The sequence below is a fragment of the Balaenoptera ricei genome, chromosome 20, assembly GCF_028023285.1.
Source record: "Balaenoptera ricei isolate mBalRic1 chromosome 20, mBalRic1.hap2, whole genome shotgun sequence".
Taxonomy (NCBI): Eukaryota; Metazoa; Chordata; class Mammalia; order Artiodactyla; family Balaenopteridae; genus Balaenoptera; species Balaenoptera ricei.
The window spans coordinates 39,370,727-39,393,677 of NC_082658.1; the positions used below are offsets into that span (position 1 = coordinate 39,370,727).

At 36.1% G+C, this 22,951-nt stretch overlaps 1 protein-coding gene across 3 annotated transcripts in view; it reads left to right on the top strand.

The window, feature by feature from the left end:
* The window catches only part of CLTC (clathrin heavy chain), a 67,682-nt gene that overhangs the window by 15,711 nt on the left and 29,020 nt on the right, over positions 1-22,951 (top strand). For all 3 annotated transcript variants that reach the window (XM_059906495.1, XM_059906493.1, XM_059906494.1), the window contains exons 2-14: positions 3,795-4,002; positions 7,096-7,364; positions 7,927-8,088; positions 9,934-10,047; positions 10,472-10,645; positions 13,490-13,687; positions 14,431-14,631; positions 17,062-17,214; positions 17,706-17,828; positions 18,664-18,801; positions 19,043-19,207; positions 19,350-19,530; positions 20,967-21,130. In XM_059906495.1, coding sequence (XP_059762478.1) covers positions 3,795-4,002; positions 7,096-7,364; positions 7,927-8,088; positions 9,934-10,047; positions 10,472-10,645; positions 13,490-13,687; positions 14,431-14,631; positions 17,062-17,214; positions 17,706-17,828; positions 18,664-18,801; positions 19,043-19,207; positions 19,350-19,530; positions 20,967-21,130 — 2,250 coding nt within the window. The remainder of the gene's footprint in view (positions 1-3,794; positions 4,003-7,095; positions 7,365-7,926; positions 8,089-9,933; positions 10,048-10,471; positions 10,646-13,489; positions 13,688-14,430; positions 14,632-17,061; positions 17,215-17,705; positions 17,829-18,663; positions 18,802-19,042; positions 19,208-19,349; positions 19,531-20,966; positions 21,131-22,951) is intronic.

Below are 22,951 nucleotides of genomic sequence, written 5' to 3' on the forward strand. Positions count from 1 at the left end.
GAGCAGTTGATAGTTTTTGTGCCTTTGTGCATGTGCCATTAATTTTTTTTAAAAGGGAGAATGGAAATACATACTTTCATCTGTGCGTAGGATATCTAAGATGGAAAAGTATCTCATTGCTGGGGGGAGAGAGGTATTACTGGAAACATGGAGTGGGTGACTTTTCATAGTGTATATACCCTTTTGTATAGTATGAATTATTTGCCATGTACGTGTAATAACTATTCAGAAAAAGTAATCCCTTTTCTTGGGCCTAAGTTTATTGACTCCATATTCTTATTTTATAACAGCAAAATAAAAGTTATTTGAAGTTAAAAAAAAAAAAACACTTTATTATAGAAACTTCCAAGTATATCTCAAAATAGAATATCCGCATCTTCAACAGTAGCAACACTTTGCCAATTGAGAGGATAAAAAAAATGTGGCCAGAATTCTGATATTGTTGTATATTCTCTGTAAATAGCTGCAAGTTTGGAGATGCTTAAACGGTCTCTGAATTTATTAGTGGTTTCTTCCACAGTCTGTAATTCAGTTTCTGTGGTAGATAGCTCACACACCATCAGAACTTTATGATTGACTAGAATATTTTATGGCTAGTATATGCTGTTTTGAAAATGAAATCTGTTTAAAAACATTACGGTGTTTTTTGGGTTTTTTTGTCTGCGCTGAGTGGCTTGCGGGATCCTAGTTCCCTAACCAGGGATCAAACCCGGGCCTCCAGCAGTGGAAGTATGGAGTCCTAACCTCTGGACCACCAGGGAATTCCCTATGTTGTATTTTAAAGTTTCAATCTGTATGAATATTGCGAGACACAGTGATCTAGTATGGTAACCCTTTTATATGATCCTATTTTAAGAGTGCATCTAACCCAGAATTGTGATTAATGATGGTGACCTGTCCTGTGACTGTTTTGGGATGTTTCCCTGTTGAATATATCCTAGGAAAATATGGGAAGAGTTGGTGAGCCTTCTGGGCATTCTCACTGAAAAGTGTCACCAGTAAGGAAAAATTCCTACTGACACTATTTGAAGAGAAGGGAACAAATGTAACTTTCTGTTAACTGATAGGAATAGGTCACTTGAAGTTCTGTCACTTATCCTAACAACTGGGATAGGCTTTTTAGGAAGGGAAGTTTCCTATTTAGTTGTATAAACAGGCATTACTTAAGTATGCTCCTTAAAATGTTTAAATATGTGGCTTGGTGAGAATTTGCCATCTACCTCTTGTTTAATTTTGTTTTTTAAATAAAGGGTGTATGTTTGTTTCACATGGAGTACACTCTTGATAGAGAAGATGAAAAATATATATGCATAGCTTTCTTGGTAGAATGTGTTTAATGAGAAAAGAATATAAGGATTACATAAATTGTGAGGAGTACAGGAACCCCACCCCCTTTGAACCAGTTCTTTGCCTTTTCTGCAAATAAAACAGCTCTGAGGCTGAAGGTCAGTGCTAAATTTTGACATGTGCGTTTCTTGCTGCATTTATCTGGAGATCTACCTGGGAATAGGAAACATATTTCTTGACTTACCTTTTTTCCTCCTCTTTACTGCCTTTTCTAATAGTGTTTTCTTCTCTTACAGTTGTCTTGTACCTGCCTCTTATGTGGAGGGGTCAAAAGGAATCTATTCGAATCATTTATGGGTTCAATTAGTAGTGTTTGTGGTTTGCATCCTTGTTTTACTTTTAATTTTACTGTTTGACTAACACTATTTTTACTTTCTCAGACACTGTAGGATTTAAGCTGTGACAGTTGGGGCTCAAAATTGCCTTAGGTGAATGCTTGGTAGTGACTTAGAAGCATAGAATTCTTATTTTACAGAGTAGTCTAGAAGATAACTTGTTGCTTTTACGTATATAGTTCTGGGAGCTCTAGGATCTACTGGAATATTTTTTTAATTATTGGAAAGGTAACTATCAATTAAGCTTAAGAGTCTGAGGACTGGTCTACTCAGAAAAACGAATGTATCCACTTCCCTTGAAATTAGACGAACAATTTGGTTTGTGCAAGGCTTCCTTTAAGCCCACACACAGTGTCTTCATATATTGTTGAGGACCACGTATATTTATCTTCCTCCATTAGTTCTTTAACTAAAAGTCACTAAAAGTTAAAGTTAGGAAGAAATGAAAATTGATAATTCATAAAGTTGTGTTGTAACCAAACTCATGTATAAGTTACATATCTCACAGCTTGTGTATTTGCCTTGCACTGCAGCATATACTTGAGCTTGTACAACTAGTTCATCTTCTACTTTATTACCATGTTTGTGTTAATAGTTAGACAATTGCTTGTCTCCTTGCCCGGGTATTCAGTGACTAAGTTACTGTAACTATACTTCATAATTGGTTGTGCCTGCAGTCATTGAGGTATAAGAGGGAAGTGAAAGTAAAATGTAGTCTCTTAATCTTATGTTGTATCTTTTTGAGATCCTGGTCTGGTTATAGTTAAGCACTATTGGCAGAAGAGTTTGACAAAAGAATTTAAGTTAAATATATTTAATTTGGCTCAGCCGGTCCACAAGAGAGTAGTGACAGTGATGGTCTCTGGGAAGGGAAATTGGCTATCTGGGGAACAAAGGCAGGAGGAAGACTTGATTTTTTTTTTTTTTTCTTCCTGTGCTTTAAAATTTTTGTTTGATTTTGTTCTATGTGAATTTGTTATCTATTGGAGGAAAGGAAAAAAACAAACAAAAAAACCCTAGGCTGGTCAAAGCTAAGAAAGCCTTCAGATAGCCTTTGAGTGGTACTTAGTCTATTATACTACATTTAGTCACTCAGAGAAATGACCCACTCTGGTAGAAGTCTTCTTTTAACAAGTGCCTTTTGTTCTTACACACTTAACTAGTTTTCAAAGACCTGCCATCTTTAGATCCTATATATTTGCTTAGCAAATACTTTAATAGCTTCTGAGTACACAAAGCAAATCTGATTCCATTATTTTCCTTGTTAAAATCCTTAAGTAGCTTCCTTTACCTATAGAATAAATTCAGGATTCTTACTGGGGTACATTTAGCTTATCAGTCTAGCCCTTGCTTGTGTTTATAACCTTAATTCTCTACTCCGAAAGCCTTTCATGGTCTGTGTTCCCAATGTTACAAAAGTACTTACAGTTCCCTTAGCAGACCACACTTTTGTATCTCTCTAGGCCTTAGCATTTGTTCTTCCTTCTGTTGAGCATTCACGTTCATTCCCTTGCCTGTAGGCCTCCTTTGACTGGATCTCTCTTTCGTATCTTTGTTTTGGCACATTTTGCAAAGTATTGTTTGTCTGCTCTGGCTAATCCAAGTTCCTTTAGACCAAGAACCCTGTGAAATTTTTAAATCTCATTTTATGCTGTAATTTAATTTTCAGATTCCTGAAGTCCAATGCATATGAACAAGTAACTTACTAATTGCTAAAGGGGATTAGAGAGGACAGATGCAATAGTTCAAAGATCTTAAACCAAGAAACATGGATTACCTCAGGTCCCTTGACCCATAAAGGCTAGCTCTCAGATGTAGCTATTTCCTTTATCTTTATATCTATTTATTCTGCCTCTTAATTGTAACCGGAGGGTTATACATCTCAAGTTACAACTACAAGGTTATAACAAAACAATCGAATGCCATATTTGTTGGAAGAGAGAAGGTCCATTATAGTAATTGCCTCACTTGAATCAATGGAGTTGTCACTGTTGACCTTGAAGCAATAATGGTTAAGTGAGGATTTGTAATGATAACAATACATGAATATCAAGTCTTTCTAATTCGCTTTGTAATATGATTTATTAATATTTTTTGATTTTTTTCCCTCAGCTCCAGAACCTGGGTATAAACCCAGCAAACATCGGCTTCAGTACCCTGACTATGGAGTCCGACAAATTCATCTGCATTAGAGAGAAAGTAGGGGAGCAGGCCCAGGTGGTAATTATTGATATGAATGACCCAAGTAATCCAATTCGAAGACCAATTTCAGCAGACAGCGCCATCATGAATCCAGCCAGCAAAGTAATTGCACTAAAAGGTATAAAAAGATTGTGGGTTTTTTTTTTTTTTCTTAAAACTCTTTTCTGTGTATAATTTATTCAAATACAATAATTAGGATCTGTTTTTTTAGCATATTGATTAATTTTGGTTAAATAAATCTGCAAAGTTAAAGCTGTTACTGTATTTGAGTTTTAACTACTTTCATGACTTTTATTTGGCATATTTCTGTGAGATGTCTTACTTTCTACTCGTAAGATCTACTTGGAAAATTTTAAGTTTTAGATTAAATGAATTTAAATTTTATACCTACAGTGGGGTAAGATTGTACTGAAAACATAACTCCATATACAGAAGACATAAGAAATTAGTGATTCATATTCTGGAATAAAATATACTTTACTAATATTAGCACCTAAACATTGCAGAAGTTTGTTGTGATGATAAACTTGCTCTTCATGCTGTGCCTTTTTTATGCTTCAGGCTTGTGTTTCATTTAGATTATCAAGTTCTAAAAATGGCTTGAATTTACACTCATTTTTAAAAGTGTGTGTGTGTATAGGTGGGTATTAAATTTTTGGAATCAACGGTGTTAGAGTTTATTCAGACTAACTTTTTAATTGTCACAACAGGGAACTGTACAGCCTGTCAATCTAAACAGAGTTCAAGGGAACCTCATACCCTCTGGGAGTCTATGTTAATTTTTTTCCTTTGAACTATGTAGACTGAGTGTAATTCACCATTTAAAACAGGTTTTTAAGAGGGCTAGGTAGGGCTTCCCTGGTGGCGCAGTGGTTGAGAATCTGCCTGCTAATGCAGGGGACACGGGTTCGAGCCCTGGTCTGGGAAGATCCCACATGCCACGGAGCAACTGGGCCCGTGAGCCACAACTACTGAGCCTGCGCGTCTGGAGCCTGTGCCCCGCAACGGGAGGGGCCGCGATAGTGAAAGGCCCGCGCACCGCGATGAAGAGCGGCCTCCGCACCGCGATGAAGAGTGGCCCCCACTTGCCGCAACTAGAGAAAGCCCTCACACGAAAACTAAGAGACCCAACACAGCCATAAATAAATAAATAAATAAATAAATAAAGTATTAAAAAAAAAAAAAAAAAAAAAAGGCTCACAGGTTAAAATTTAAAAAAAAAAAAAAAAAAAGAGGGCTAGGTAACAAACTGGCTGAATCTGAAAGGCACATTTAATTGCCTATTTTTTGCTTTGTCGTTTTTCTTCTTGGTTGTAGGAGGAAGAGTTCAGATTCCTAGTAATTTCTTGATGAATTTGTGGGTGACTTGTTAGAGGTGCTGAAGTATTTAAATAGACCTTTAAATACATTTTTTTCCCACATGATTTATACTTTGTATTTAGTAGTAACTCTGGTTGGAGATCAGATTGGTTGGCTGAGGGTTGGGGGGCAAGCATATCCAAACAAGTCTCCATTACATATCCAAGATAGGAGTTGATCTCATCTCAAGGAAAGATGGTCCAGCTTTTACCTGGGATACTTGTTTTGTGGCAGTGATCTATTATTTGCTTCCATTAAACAATACATATTATACTTGAAGGTATTAAGCTCCCTTCAGCCTCCTTAAAGAATTTAAATTCAACTGCTTAGCAGCTCTCACACCTCTATAAAAAGGCCATCGTTTTAATTTTCTCAAAATTCTTTGCTATTTTTAATGTTACTGTTATTTTATCACATTTCTTAATGCTTTCTTATGTGTGCAGATGGTGAGTTATCTTAAATTAGATTGTATTAGTTACTGTCCTGTTCTATAAAAAGAATAAATTGAAAAGATTTGTGCCTGTATGTCTACATTACAGAGTTAAGATGTCATCCCTTGCCCTCCTCCCGAAACCACCCCGCCAACCCCTTTCATGTAAAGAATAAAACGTGTAATTAGGGGTTGGGGAAGACAGCAAAGGAAAGTCCGTCATTCCCAAATACTGCTTCCCTCTGAATCCAGTTTCAAATCCCTTGGTTTCTTTTTATAAACAGGACTATAACTCTCACAATTGTTCAAGTCTGGTTGTGGTTTACATATTGCGTGGGATGGGAATAACATTCTTCATTTTATGGAAGAAGTTTTTACCCATGTAGTAATTAGGAAGGGTCGTGGTACAAAGCTATATGTTTTGTGTCCCGTCCCATCCCTCTCTCCACCCCCACTCCCACCCCCATACTATCTTATAATTTTTGTTCTTCAGGAGCCAGATTCTCTGTGGCTCACTAATGGAGTTTTCCTTAGTTTCTAAGGACTAATCTGAATTAGATAGCCTAGTGTCAGCCGTGGGCTTTTGACCTCTAGTAATTTAAACCAAATCACTTTTCGGACTGTGATGGATTTCAAATTATAAGTACAAGCCTTTGCATCTGACTCAGTGAACTGTTAACATTCAAGGCAAATTTCATCCTTCTTTTACTAAATGCTGTCTTAATTGGATGAAGCTTGAATTTTGTTCTTATCTCTAGTATATTAACATCTGAAACTGTCCTCCTTTGTCTCCCTCTCCTTTCCTCCAGCACCCCTACCTTCCCTTTGTATCTTAAACCAACTAAACGTAGCATGCACTTCTCTTACGTGCTAGTGGTACAAGGTAGAGTTGAAGTAGATCCTCTTCCAAAAAGAAGTTTCCACGAGATTTAGTTGAATGGGGCGGCGGTGGGGGGGGGGGGGCGCGGGGATGACTGCCTTTTAAAAAGTAGACATTTTCCCCATGTGCTTGAATCAGATTTGCTTTGTTCTGTGTACCTACCACTAACTCAGTTTATGGGTAAGCATTCTTAATTAAGCATGAAGATTACAACTTGTTTTCCATTGTTAAGTGAGTTGTTCTTTAGACTCATTTTTAGTTGAGATTTAGAATTCTTTGGAAGTCATACTGTCTGTTTAAAATGTCTTGATTAGAGGTGATAGAGTTTTTGCTTCACAGTTAGGTGTAGACTGCTCAGTTTCAGCTATCTCTTCAATGGTTGCTAGTCTGTCAGTGTGACTTCTGTATTTGGTTATTAGTCTCATGATAGAACCATTTTGTTTGGAAGTTACAGATTTTGCTGCAGAGTCTAGTCTAGCTAGATATTAATTTATCCTGAACTTTACTTTCTTAGTGATTCATAATTCTTATTTTGTTTTTAGCTGGGAAAACTCTTCAGATATTTAACATTGAAATGAAAAGTAAAATGAAGGCCCATACCATGACCGATGATGTCACCTTCTGGAAATGGATCTCTTTGAATACGGTTGCTCTTGTTACGGATAATGCAGTTTATCATTGGAGTATGGAAGGAGAGTCTCAGCCAGTGAAAATGTTTGATCGCCATTCTAGCCTTGCAGGGTGCCAGATTATCAATTATCGTACTGATGCAAAGCAAAAGTGGTTACTTCTGACTGGCATATCTGCACAGGTAACATTTTTCTAGTTCTTAATAAAGAAAAGGTTTAGAGAATTAATGGGCTCAGAATGCAGTTTATTTTGAAATTAGGTTATCTTTGCAAATCTGATTTATTTTGGAAGACTGGTTTTTTTCCTTCCTTTTTTTTTTTTTGTTTTTAGGAAATAGAGGTTGCTGGCTTAATGCCTTTATACTAACATACAGTTCAGAGTACTCTTACCAAGGTGTTTTTAGGTCTTATTTGCAGGTTGAGTAGATAATGAGTTCCTGTATGAATGATTTAGAATTTATTGTGGCTATTTACTGCAGAATGAGTACTCTTATATCTTTCTTTTTTAAAAGATAGTGTAAAGAGATGGTTGTATATGAGGCACATTTTAAACATTCATGTTACGCTTTAATAAGAGAGTGTTTGCAGCTAAATTTTAAATTGAGAGGTATCAAATCTACATTGAGAGACTAACAAGGAATTGTAAATCCTTGTAAAGATGATAAAGCATTCTAGTTATTTCAGTAGTTGTTGAATCTGGGAGTTACTGGGTCCCCAAACTTTACTCTGCTTGATCTTTTGTAGCAAAATCGTGTGGTAGGAGCTATGCAGTTATATTCTGTAGATAGGAAAGTGTCTCAGCCCATTGAAGGACATGCGGCTAGCTTCGCACAGTTTAAGATGGAAGGAAATGCAGAAGAGTCGACGTTATTTTGTTTTGCAGTACGGGGTCAAGCCGGAGGGAAGGTAAGTTTTGCCTTTGGAAATTATTTTAGTGAGAACTTATCTTTTTTGTCTTTCTGTTACTAATTAATTTGTTACCTAATTTCAAAATAGTCTTCTCCCTTTCTTGCTAATTTGTTTTTAACAATCAGATTTGTGGTGACTTAATTTGTTTAAATTCTGTTTCTAGTGATACTTGTCTAAAATGAATGTTCTTTAACAACTTATTTGTATCAGCTTTTTATAGTAAGACTATTTTCACTGCCTTTACCAAAGGCCTTAATTTGATGTTTTTCAACTTTACCGTGCATAAGAATCACTAGGGTGGCTAAAATGTACATTTGTGTGCCTTCCATCTAGAGAGTCTGATTCAGTAAGTGGAGCTCATAATGTGCATTTTAAATGCTCTAGGTGACTAGATAGAATGTGGACCACAATTTCAGTACCATTGCCTTAAATCAGAGCTTCTCAACGCTGACTATACATTGAAATCACCTGGACACATTGAAGTACTTTGTAGGGTTCTTAGTTTCAGACAACAGAAACAGGGTGTGGTTGATCAGAGCATAAAAAATTGAATGAAAGGATAGTGGATAGTTTTCAATAGCTAGGAAGGTTAAGAACCAAGCTTGGAAAATTAGGAGGAATAAGGGAGAATGGGCAGCAGCCAAAAGTCCTGACACAGAACTCTGCAGGCCTGCTGCTGCTATGATTGTACCACAGTTAGCACTGCTGCCCCTGGAAACTCAGTTTGACTGCTTTTCTCATTGCCATAGCAGAATCTCTGAAGTCTTAATATTTTTCCATGCTAAGTAGTTTTTAAAAATCAAGATAGAGATTGCCTAAAATATGGTAATCGATAGCCTTTAAGCTGGATGGCTAGTCATCCTAATTAAGGATGAGACCACCCTAATAACTTTCATGTGGTTATATATCTTGGAAACGGAATTATTTATTGTTTTAGTCCATTCCTGACATGACTAAGCAAAATATATAATACTCTTTCATTGACATTATTTGCTTTCTCTTGCCTCGCTCACTGATGTGAAGCATCGGACATTTTAAATCAGAATGTTCTCATCCAAATTTGTGAGGTGCATGTGATGAGAGCGACAGCTCAGCTTAAGTGCATACTTATCTGTGTTTAGAGCAGGTGTGGGCAGAGAAGAATTCAACAACTTAAGTTAGATTTCTATTTGGAAAAACTAAATTATAATCAAAAGCCCTTTTGTGGGTATTGTTTTACCATTCTTAATTTAAAGTAGATTGAGGTGTGATTGAGCTATTCAACCGACTTTTTAAAATTTTTGTCTTGAAATAATACATATTATTCATAGGAAGCTGCAAAGACAGTACAGAGAGATCCCATGCCCTTTACCTAGTTTACCCCAACGGTTACATAGCGATGTAGTACAGTAGATAAACCAGAAGTTGGCATTGGTTCAATTGTATAATTGTGTCATTTTATCATGAATAGATTCAAGATACATACTATTCCATCACCACAAAGATTTCCCTCTTGCTACCCCTTTATAGTCACAACCACTTACCTCTCCCTCACCATCTTTAACCCCTGAAAATCACTAATTTACTCTCCATTACTAGAATTTTGTCTCTTCAAGAATGCTGTGTAAATAGAATCATCTAGTATGTGATCTTCTGAGAGTGCCCTTTTTTTGTGTGTTCCCACTGGGCATTGTGTCCATGAACATTCATTTTATTACTGAGGAGTTCCGTGGTATGGTTGTACCATATAGTTTAATGTTCACCGATCATAGGACATTTTGGTTGTTTTTAGTTTGGGGCTACAAATAAAGCTGCTATGATCCTTTTAGCATTTGATCATAAGTTTTACTTTCTTTTGAACAGTTACATATCATTGAAGTTGGCACACCACCTACAGGGAACCAACCCTTTCCAAAGAAGGCAGTGGATGTTTTCTTTCCTCCAGAAGCACAAAATGACTTTCCTGTTGCAATGCAGGTACTTTAAGCAAAACAAATGAACTTAAAATCTCTCCTCTTAACACAATTAATTCAAAAACTACAACTGATAGTCAGTATAATTTAAGTGGTGCCTTTACTCAAAAATAGTTTGTTAGTGAAACTTTGTAAAGTAATACTCTTTCTTTAATGTAATATATAAATTGGGTTATCCCAGGTTGTTCAAAATGATGTTTTTCTCTTTTATATAATTTATTAATATTCTTGTGTTTTATGTAAGAACTTGGGATATCCCATATTTGAATTTGCTGTAAAAATGAGGAAGCCATAAATACTAGCTTTTAATTTTTCATATAAGCCTCTTGTCAAAGTTCTAGAATTTCACCATCTCTAAAATGGAATTGGACTAAATTTTCTGTTTATAGATTCATTATTTTACTGAAGCGTTGATTTTCTTTATACAGATCAGTGAAAAGCATGACGTAGTATTCTTGATTACTAAGTATGGTTATATCCACCTGTATGATCTTGAGACTGGTACCTGCATCTACATGAATAGAATCAGTGGAGAAACAATCTTTGTCACTGCACCTCATGAAGCCACAGCTGGAATAATTGGAGTAAACAGAAAGGGACAAGTAAGGAAACCTTGAAAATTAAATTAAGTGATAAAATAAAATAGCACTTATTAGTGTTAGCTTTTTTCAAAAAGTAAAGGGTAACTTTGGATGTCAGAAAATAATATATACCTAAAAATGCAGAAGCATATGATAACAGTCTCTCTTTAACACTGTCTCAGAGAGAGAAACTATTTGGCATACAGTATAGCCACCTAGGATTGTGTGTGTGTCTCTGTTATCAAGAGAAGTAACTCTTCATGCAAAGAAACTAATAGGGTCACATTTGATAGACTGTACTTTTTCTTTTGGCTGCACCTCGCGGCTTGTGGGATCTTAGGTACCTGTCCAGGGATTGGAGCCGGACCCCAGCAGTGAAAGCGCCGAGTCCTAACCACTAGACCAACAGGGAATTCCCAGATTGTATACTTTTTATAGGGGTTTTCTTCCTATGATCTCTCTAAGACAAATTATCAACTACAAAGAAAAGAATTCTTTTTACATCTTTTTCCCTACCTAATTATTACTAAATGTTTAATGTTGGAAGGTGATATGTTACAGTAGCTATGATATGTTCAGTGGGGGTATTTGAAAAGTTATCCAATTAGGGAGTATATTAGCTGTTCTGAATTTGTCACATTTGACATACCTCCTCATACCACCTAACACAAGTGATCCTTTTTCTGTGTTTTAGTGTTTTAATGTAATTTAAAATATTATACCAGGAGGTATCTTTTTCCCTAAAAAAAAATGGTTAAATTTTCAAAAGCAGTACTGTTACTGGCCTTGCCTTTTACTAGTTTTCCTCCAAGTTAGTATTTTTCCTAGATGGTAAGCAAAAGAAGTAGATAGGTTTTTTCTCCTTTATTCTATTAATATCCAGAAAATGGTATGTATATGAAGAGAGAAATACTTTAGGGAAAGAGAGTCTTTCCCTATTTACCCATCCCCTCCCTCAATTCCACACCTGCTTAGGTGCTTCTGCTCTGTGTCCCTAGATCTTAGGTAGCCCTCTTCATGGCACTCACCACAATGAATTACGGTTGTTTCAGTCACTATTCTCCCTTAGGAAAGGGGCTCTTCTTTGTTTAATTGTATTTCTACACCAGTCAGTGTCTGGCACAAAAGCTACTTTAAAAATTTAGTAGCGTTCATTTATTCAGTTGCATGTGTCTCTCTTGGAAAAATCAAGAATGAATGGGTCTTTTGGTGAACTAGGTTAGTGATAATTTTATAATGATAAATTTGTTAAGCCAGAGACTACTGTTTTTTAGGGTTTTTTTGGAGACTATTATTTGAACTAAAGTATCTTGCATAATTTTACCATATGTATTTAATATTCATAACTTTAATTCTGGGAACTTATTGATTGTTTTCCTCCCCTTCCCCCCCCACAAATTTTCTGTGCCAGCTGCTTTGAATAAGAAGATGAATGTTTACAGTAACCTTTAGGCTTCAAGGCTTTACTCTTTTGATCAGAGCCAACTATAGCTGGACCTATGCCCTGAAGGAATGAGTGTGTGGTTTCTGTTGGTTGAAAAATCAAAAGTGATCAAGATGAGATTGTTGCGAATATCTAGCTTACATTCTGAACTTGATAGAACTGAGTACTTTAGAAGGTACAGGAACCTTCTTTGTCCCCTGTAGATCTTAAGTACTGGTTTCTAAAAATCTGCTGGTACAGTCTAAAAATAGGATAAAGATGAAACTGTGGTTTGGTGTTTGGGGAAGACTACAGAAAGTATAGTTAGAAGCGGGTTTGTTCATCTCCCTTATTTTTCCTAGGAGGTAAGTATTAAATTAAAGATGGGTGGAATGCAAATAACTATAATGAAAGTAATTCTTCCTTTTTTTAAAAGGTGTGTCTTAATATGGAGTAGAGTGACACGTTGCAGATATAGGATGGCCTAAGCTTTTGGCGATGGGGGTCAGATCTGTAGAAATGAAAGAATTTCGGAGGTTAAAATTTTTTCACTTTCCTCAAAAGGAATAATAGAACGGGCAAATAGATGTTACCTATCTGTTTTGTTATTGAGTTCTCATTTCTTTAACAAATATTAAGCATTTACTTCATGCTAAACACTGCCTGGTGCTAATAATACAAGTAAACAAAGATAAGTCCCTTTCCTCATGTGGAATAGTGACTGAGAAACACTTAGATGAGAAATAATAGTACGAGAACTGCTGTTGGGGGTAATATAAGTAGTTTACTGGGATGTATACCAGCTCCGGTGTTGGGGAGAGCAGTGGATGCATAGTGAAGGGCTCCCTTTCTCTTTGGCAACTGACAGGAATTCAGCTTTTAAGCAGTGTTCTGTGACTTATTAGGACTGAAGGTAGGTAATTGTTCTTTAAAAAGAAGCAATTAGAAGTTCCTCTTCACTGGTGCCACATTTATTAAGCACCTACTGTATACCTTGTGGTATATAAGGTGCCTGAGGATTCAGTGGTCCTCCCCTTATTGAGTATATAATCTGGACTCTGGGAATGTAAATGTAATTAAAATTACTGAAAAATACTAGAGTTAGAAAGAATGTACCTTAAACTTCTTCCAAGTGAACTCATACCATGTTAAGAATGAATGAATGGTAGCAAAGCAGTTAGAGTTTGAACAGTATGAAGTGGGGAGTTATTTATATTATAAGATGGCCATATTTTAGGAACCCGCAAATAGCTTAGTACCCTTTAGTCTTCTCTTTTCTGCCCTCTTTTTTTTCTTTTTTCTTTTTTTTTAATGGCAATAAGAAAGCAGCTGTCACAGTTTTATTACCTTTGTGACTCAGTAGTCATCAGCTCTAAATGGATTTGGTGTCACTGATACTCACATGAACACATTGCAGCTATTCATTAGATCTTAAATTGCAGGTTCTCTCAGTATGTGTGGAAGAAGAAAACATAATTCCTTATATCACCAATGTCCTACAAAATCCTGATTTGGCCCTGAGAATGGCTGTACGTAACAACTTGGCTGGTGCTGAAGAACTCTTTGCCAGGAAATTTAATGCTCTTTTTGCCCAGGGGAATTACTCAGAGGCAGCAAAGGTGGCTGCTAATGCACCAAAGGTAAATAGTTATGAAAGTGAAGTTGCCATGATTGGATTAATGCTAATATGCTCTATTTCTAATACTGTTAGAACTGGAACCAGCTTTCCACAGAGAAACTAATCTTTTTTAGGATATGTTTTCCAGTAGAATGAGTTACTTGTCAGTACCTCTAGATTTAATTACTTTTCTGTGCTCTAGATTTGGTTAGCTTTTTAAAACTCAGGATGTCAGAATGATATATAGATCTAACAAGCTCTGATTTACATAGATGTAATACTGTTTAGTTACTCAGTTGTTATACTGTTTGATCTTATCTGTGATAGCTACTGATTTTATTTCTAAGAGTTGAAGATTAAACAGATCCTGTTCAACTTATGGTAGGAAGAGTTGTCTGAAATTGAGCTGAATTTATCCTCATCACCTTTGTATTATGTTGAACTGAATTAACACCTTACTCCCTGACCAGTGTAATGAAATTTCCACTTAACCTAATGTGAACCTGGAATAATAACTAGTTGTAACTATTGTTGTCTTACACATTGACATTATAATTAGGTTGGTATGTTCCTGATTCAGAATAATCTCATAACATTGAACCAGAAGTGTGACTGAATTTTTACTATTCAATATATTGAAGATTTGAGGTTTGGTTTTAGTAGATGGAATCATGCCTTTAAAATTGACTTAAGAGACCCATGGAGTTATTAGTGTGATGTTGGATCATCTTTAAAAGGAGTCTGTAACATTTCTGTTTCTTAAAGGGAATCCTTCGTACCCCAGACACCATCCGTCGGTTCCAGAGTGTCCCAGCTCAGCCAGGTCAAACTTCTCCCCTACTTCAGTACTTTGGAATCCTTTTGGACCAGGGCCAGCTAAACAAATATGAATCCTTAGAACTGTGTAGGCCTGTACTTCAGCAAGGGCGGAAACAGCTTTTGGAGAAATGGTTAAAAGAAGATAAGGTATATTAACTTCTGTTAACATATTTTTGCTTTGATTAAATACCATGTTAACAAGTTAAAAACATAGGCTGTGCCAGAACATCTCCATCCATTATTTATTGCTTGTAGGAATAGAACAAGAATAGACATGGCATGAGATGCATAAACTTATTTCCTTTTGAAAATGTATTTATTTTGTGGCATGTTGAGGGTAGGATATCTGTTTTAAAATGGAATCCAGGATTACTTGCTTGGTGGTTAAAACTACTAATCTGGAAGCAAATTGCTATCCTTTTGCTTTAGGAAAAGCTTAGTGTGAGATGCTTTGCGCATTCGTATTTGTCAACGTATGTAACACTCATTTGGACCTAAGAATGTATTCCTTTCTCCCACATCCCACACTTGATATGTCCAGTAGTTTCAACCATACGACATCATATCTTTTCTTGTAGAACTTCCCAGGTATCAAAACTGTGATATTTGCTGCTAGTAACCGTGTTTGGGTGTGCAAGGGAAACATGTTATATAAAATGTTGGCTCGGAAATATGTTAACAAGACAGCAGGGCTGTCTAATTAGCAGTGATACAGATTCCCAAAGAGATTTCACAGAATGTTAATTGGCATTACATGAAAAAATATTTAACTTAGTTTCTTGAAATTATATAAATATAAATCTTTAAAAACTGTTGTTAACCAGCTTTCTTTACTGTAGGATTTCTCTATGCCTTTTAAATTCACTCAGTACTTACTAATTTACATAGAGTATCTAGTGGTATTATGTTTTCTGGAGCACATTATGGAAAATGTTGCTTATTTGTAAGGCAACTAACAAGTTTAAACAATCCTTTAGTGGTATTATTCCTAGAAAGAAATAGAAAGCCTTTCTCCACAAAGTGGCAATATTGAATTGTCATTTCTTATGCCAGTGTCAAGAACTGAGGTGGTACTGTTTACAGCACTCTGAGTAGTGAATAACTTTTAATGTTAGACCTTTTGGCTTTAGTGTTATGTTGGTTATATTTTTACATTACTAATTGTAAGTCCTTGTTTCTTGACCCAGCTTCTGGCAATCTTATAGGATATTGGAGGATAGTACTTCAGAGTTGGGATGCTTAGACAGGAGTCTGCTGAAGAATAGTTACTAGCCACATAGCGAGTATTTGAGGTCCGTCCTAATTGTTTAAGATAAGGGAGGGTGGGTGGGAATAGCCAAGGTAACTGAGTTGACCAATATAACAGTGTGAAAGCTTTTTGGGTATCATTACCTTTTTTGGTGAATGGTCACATAGGATTCATTTGTGGTAAAAAGGACACTGGTCAACTCTTCATTAGTTAGCGTGTTCGGTTGAGAGGTGTAGACTCTGATAGAACTTCTCATTGAATGTCAGTGATAATCATAGAAAATCAACTCTAGTATTTAAAGCAGAACTCTTTTAGAGAAGCTGCTTTCCAGATTGGGCAGCTGACTAAGGCAGGCTGAATAGTACAGAGGAGGGTATCTGCATGTATACCACCTAAAAATTCTAAAATTTTTATCTGTTTGACCTCTTGAAATTAATGTCCTGCTTTATAACTTTAAATACAAAAATCAAGAAGATAATGAAGCTTAGATCCTTCAGACATACAGATTATACCCTAATTTTAGTAATGGTCTTTATGGTAAGCCTCATCTGGCTCCTTGAATATCAGATTTTCATTTGATAACATTACATTAGGAGCTGCATTATTCTTGAAAAATTAAGACCATGTGGGTCTGATATCTGAATAGTCTTAATAGTTAGAGGTGCAAGATTCTGCTTTTTAAGTATTTATATTCCTAACAAGATAATTGGTAGTATCTGTACGTGTGAAGTCTTGGTGGGTTTTTATCCTTGATTAAGTAGAATGTGTGGAGAATTCTGAGTTATTGCTGTGAATACAAAATCAAGAGTCTTGGGCTTCCCTGGTGGCGCAGTGGTTAAGAATCCGCCTGCCAATGCAGGGGACACGGGTTCGAGCCCTGGTCCGGGAAGATCCCATATGTCACGGAGCAGCTAAGCCCGTGTGCCACAACTACTGAGCCTGTGCTCTAGAGCCCATGAGCCGCAACTACTGAAGCCCGTGCGCCTAGAACCCGTGCTCCGTAACAGGAGAAACCACTGCAGTGAGAAGCCCGTGCTCCACAACAAAGAGTAGCCCCCGCTCGTCGCAACTAGAGAAAGCCCGCACGCGGCAACGAAGACGCAACACAGCCAAAAATAAATAAATAAATAAATTAATTAATTAATTTTAAAAAAGAAAAATCAAGAGTCTTTATAACCACAACCCCTGCATATTTATAATACATTCTGGGACAACTGAGTAACTAAGTGCCTGTCATGTTAGTTATTATTTATAGTGGAAGTAGTGTCAATTGCTGATTTATACAACAGCTCATGGATTACTAAACAGTCTCTTTTTCCTTTGGACAGCTGGAATGCTCTGAAGAACTGGGAGACCTTGTGAAATCCGTGGACCCTACATTGGCACTTAGTGTGTACCTAAGGGCTAATGTGCCAAATAAAGTCATTCAGTGCTTTGCAGAAACAGGTCAAGTCCAGAAGATTGTTTTATATGCTAAAAAAGTGAGTTCAATGAAACAGATTCTCCACATAAATTCATTAAAACATTAAGAGAGAAATTAGCTTATAGTAACTCTCAGTGACTTTAATAGTGAATTTCCTTAACTTTTTATAATTACTTGGAAAAGTATAAAAATGCTGTTATGGCTCTCGCATATAGAATTACACTTCAAAAATGGAGACAGTTACTCTTGCATGGCTTACAGAATTTAAGCTGCTAGGGCATGTTTAACCTGTTAGAACAGATTCTTTTGGTGGTCGATGAGACTGAATAAGCCAATAATAAAAATTTATAGCTATTTGTTCAAATATGTTATCACCAAAGTGTCTATTTGTCTTATATAAACCAAGATCAAATTGAGCATCTAAGTTAAAACTGAATTTGTATTTTCACTATTAGGTCTGTAGTAGCAAGATTCTATTGCAGAAAAAGCCTTTAAAATGATATAAAAATGGAACTTTGCAGCAGGGCTTAAGTTTTTGTCTCTTTGTAGGTTGGATATACTCCAGACTGGATCTTTCTGCTGAGAAATGTTATGCGAATCAGTCCAGATCAGGGGCAGCAGTTTGCTCAAATGTTAGTTCAGGATGAAGAACCTCTTGCTGATATCACACAGGTAAAGGAGTTAAAATGTATTTTGTAGAAGTTGATTTAAATAGAGAATGGGGGGGATCTGAGTTTAAACAACTTCGGAGAAGAAAGGGTTAACTTTTTTATTTGTAGAAATTAGAGCTGTGTTGATCTACATGGATAAACCTTAAGTACGTTACCAAAAAAAGCAAGTTGCAGAAGAGTGAACAGTCAGATACCATCTATATACAGTTCTAAAGCATGCAGAACAAATACCATCTCACTTAGAGTGGTATATGTGTTAAAAATATGAAAAATATATGGGAATAATAAAACACAAAGGGTAGCCGCTGCCACTAGGTGAAGGGAGAGGGAAGAGATGCATATATGAAGTGGGAGTCACAGACTCTTTCATTTTTATGCTTTTGTATATTTTAAATAGTTCATCAGGGAATTCCCTGGCGGTCCAGTGGTTAGGAGTCCGTGCTTCCACCACACGGGGTACGGGTTCGATCCCTGGTCGGGGAACTAAGGTCCTGCATGCCGTGTGGCGTGGCATGCATGCATGCATGCATGCATAAATCAATCATCAAAATTTTAAATCTATCAATTTATATTCTGCTATTATATAGTATCTTGAAATATTTTGTGGTTGTTTTTACTAGAACAAAAGTAACTCCAGAACACAAAAACTTACTCTTAAATTACGAGGTTATGCTGTCCAAATAATATTCTTTAAATCTGGGATTTGATCTGGCAGTGTTTTATATGTGAAGAGAGAGATAATGTTTCATTTCCTTTCATTTACATATATTGTCAACAGTATCATAAAGCAGTTTTTAAGTATCTTAAAACAATTTCCTTTGAATCTTTTTTTGCAGATTGTCGATGTGTTTATGGAATACAATCTAATTCAGCAGTGTACTGCATTCTTGCTTGATGCACTGAAGAATAATCGCCCATCTGAAGGTCCTTTACAGACAAGGTTGCTTGAGATGAACCTTATGCATGCACCTCAAGTACGTGTTTTCATGCTTTTTAGGCATGTTTCCAACACTGTTTTTGTAGTTATTCAGAGCTTCTTAGATTATTTGAAGCTACTGAGATGCCTATTCCTCGGTTTAGAAAATTCAGCTAACATTCTTTTGTACTTTCTCTCCTTTAGCAATTCACTGTTGAATCTTAATATGTAATCTGCATATGGAGTTACTGATATAAATGGAGTAGTAAAATAAACTCATCCTTTTTATGGTTTTATAGGTCGCAGATGCTATTCTAGGGAATCAGATGTTCACGCATTATGACCGGGCTCATATCGCTCAGCTGTGTGAGAAGGCTGGCCTCCTGCAGCGTGCATTAGAACACTTCACTGACTTATATGATATAAAGCGTGCGGTTGTTCATACCCATCTTCTTAACCCTGAGGTATTTTAGGCTTTTACCTGTTAGTTATGATTAATTGGTATACGGAAAATGTGTTTGTGTTACTGAATGATAGTAATTTCATACCACCATTAGGCTTAACATTGTTTCATTTATTTATTTACTTATTTATTTTGTCCTCTAGTGGTTAGTGAATTACTTTGGGTCCTTATCAGTAGAAGACTCCCTGGAATGCCTCAGAGCCATGCTATCTGCCAATATTCGTCAGAATCTACAGATCTGTGTGCAGGTGGCTTCTAAGTATCACGAACAACTGTCCACTCAGTCTCTGATTGAACTTTTTGAATCTTTCAAGAGTTTTGAAGGTAATTAGGAGTTTGAGTTGTTTTAAATTATTTAAGGTAGCCAAGAGGGGTATTGTTATATGGACTTGTCATAGGCTATATGGACTTGTCATAGGCTGTTGGAAATTCTTTCTACAAGCTTACTTTGATGGGATATTTTAAGTCTTATTATTCAGTAACTGTTGTCAGGCATATTCTGTACCAGGTTCCAGGGACATGCAGTGAAGAAGACTGTCTGCACGGATATTTTATAGGTGAATTAAAGGCAAAATTTTAAGATACAAATATATGTAGTAGCTTTGTCATAGTTGTATAAGATGAAAATACTAATGATCAGGTATGTAATGATTGTGTTTGTATTGTCTGACTCTTAATAATGGCAAATGATTCTAGCCAAGGAAATTTTGTGACTTGTCCCTGTAGCAGGTTTTCTCAGCCTCAGCGATACAGACACATTGGGCTGGATAATTTGTTGGGTGGGGGTACATTTCTGTCTGCAGGCAGGATACTTAGCAGCATCGCTGGCTTCAGGCCACTAGATGCCAGGAGCGTCAGCTCCACCAGCTGTGACCACTAAAATGTCTCCAGACCTTGCTAAATGTCTCCTGGGAAGAAAACCGTCTTGCCCCCAGTTGAGAACCACTGTTGTGCTGAGTATTAATGTAATCACTGTTGGTGGCTTTTAGGTTCATTAGCTAAATATCTGGTCTCTACTTACCTTTTCCTCCCTCTTCTTGTAGAACTGCTCTAGACAGAAGGAATAAGCGATTCCTACTAGTTTTCTTAATTTTTTCAGTTTCTGTGTTAACTGTGCACTACATTTATACTGTTCATTCAGTACAGTAGCCACTAGCCACATGTAGCTATGTAAATTTAAAGTAATTAAAATTGAATACAATTAAAAATTTAGTTCTTCAGTCACACTAGCTACATTTCAGGTGCTCAATAGCCACGTGTGGTTAGTGGCTACTGTATTAGATAGTGTAGATATAGAATATTTGCATCATTGCAGAAAATTCTGTTGAACGGCACTGCATTAAATTCTTTTTAAGCTACTTTTGTGTATTTCCTATTAACTGCATACAGAAAAACACCTGCTATAGTGGACTTCATTTAAAATTTCTCATATGGAATATGGTATGATAATTAGCTTTGATATTAAGTAGCTGTCTCCTATTTCTCAACTACTAGAAAACATTGAATTTTCTGTTCTGTAGGGATTAAAGTACAAATCCATTTATTGAACTGATTAGTGGACTATTTAATATTCTTACTGAGCTTTTTGAGCAACCAGTTTTTATTTGGGACTATTCAGTATAACAGTGTGGTTTTCTTTTTGCTTGTTTTTTAAGTTGAGGTATAATTGACATAATGTTTTTTAATTGCTTAAGCATTTTTCAGGTCTGTCGTTCTCAAAGGTACACCTGTGCTGAATTTCAATTATTTGTTTCTTTAAGGTCTTTTTTATTTTCTGGGATCCATTGTTAACTTTAGTCAGGACCCAGATGTGCACTTTAAATATATTCAGGCAGCTTGCAAGACGGGGCAGATCAAAGAAGTAGAAAGAATCTGCAGAGAAAGCAACTGCTATGATCCTGAGCGAGTCAAGAATTTTCTCAAGGTAAGAGTAATGCATTTTCTGGTTGGGTTGAAGATCAGCAGTTCTGCAAGGGTTTGCTCACAGTTTTAAAATATTTTTTTCCCCTAAAAGTGAAATTCTTAGCATTCTCAAATTGTATGTTGAATTATTTCTTCCAAATTTAATATTCTGTGGTTTCCTTTGAAATAAGGAAGGAAATTGGTAAGTAATACTTAAGAATGACCATCTGTTTAAATGAAGAGAAAAATAACACTATCTAAGGAATTTCCTTTCTTTGACTTTAATTTTAGAAGAAAATTTTTGAGAAGTGATTGTAGATGCTCAGTGTTTTAGAATATCACTTAGGCTCTTTTTGAATATTAAGATCAGCTTGCCCTCAGTGTTATTTTAAGGGGCCTGTATTATATGCAAAGGGTTCTATTGTGTAAAGGACATAGGTTAATATCTGTCATCGATTAGCCTAACTCTAGAAACTAAATATTAATCATGTGTAATTCATAAATTGAAGGTACAATCGAACAAAAAAACCCTCAGCTTTGTGACACGAATTTGGTTATGGAGAAGTAAGAACTGCCTGCGTTGGAATGAAGAGTAATGGTTTAAAGATTCTTAGACCTTTACAGCATACCTGAGGGCAGTTAATTTTTGTTTAATGGTTAACTTAACTTTAGCTTTATTCTCATACCTACTAATTACTTTGTGAGGAAGATAAGACTTTAAAATTGGCAGTTGTTTACAAAAATAAGGAAAACTTCAGAACATTCAGATCCCCCCAAAATACATATTTACATACTTTACATTTATATTAAAAATATATTAAATGATTCCAGAGATTGTATATAAAGTTCTTAAGTATTTTTTTCTTCTGGAAGAATTTTAGATTGAAACTAAAACCAAAATGTTCATTGTGCAATTTAGTAGGAAAAAACAGGCTTTTCTTACTCCTACACTGATCATTTTTAGATAATCTATAGTTGTTTTAGCTGATTCTTCTTCTGAAGAACTTAATACCTAGATTAAATAGCTACACCCTTAGGTGTTTTAGTGTAATGATGTAGTTAAAGTGCTGAAGTTGCCCTATGTTTTAGATTAAAAGATAAACATTCCCCAAAAGTATAGCTTTATAATGTCTTGGCCATCATGAATATTCTGAGGAGCCTGGCTAGTATATGTTTGGACCCATGACTTCCTGGTGTCAGAAAAAAAATCCAAATGAGAAAGATTTGATACTCTGTGCTTGACTAGTGTACCCATAACACCAGTCCAGTTCCTCGTTTGCGTAACAGTACTATTTCCTTTTTTTAAAAATACTACCAGATCCACACTGATTTCTTTTTGTTTTCATTAAGCTCTCAGCTTTTATGCTTCAATTGTAATTTCTTGAGCATTGGGTTGTAATATTTGAGTTATCATATATATGTAAAGCAGGACTAAATTAACTGTTTTCACCTAATTATGATGATCTTGAGCTTCATAAAAAACCCTCTGGAAACTAGGATGTGACAGTCTTACATTGCTTAGCCCATGAGATCTAATTAGATGAGGAATCCCCCTCCACACTTGTGAATTGGATGCAAGTCTAATAGAGGAGAGTGGATGTGAATTATGGCCTTTTGAAAAGTCAGACCTGGTTCAAATTCCTTTTCTTTCTATAAAGCTGTTGACCTCAGGCCAGTTAACTAAGGTGCCTCAGCCTTGGTTTCTTCAACCACAAGCTGTATTTATCAAGTACCTTGTATGCCATAGGTGTTCAAGTGATAACCGTGGTTAATACGCTGTGTTGGTGGGCCTTGGAAATAAGGTATTGTCAGACTTTCTAGCAGGCCAGTTTTGTTTCTTTTT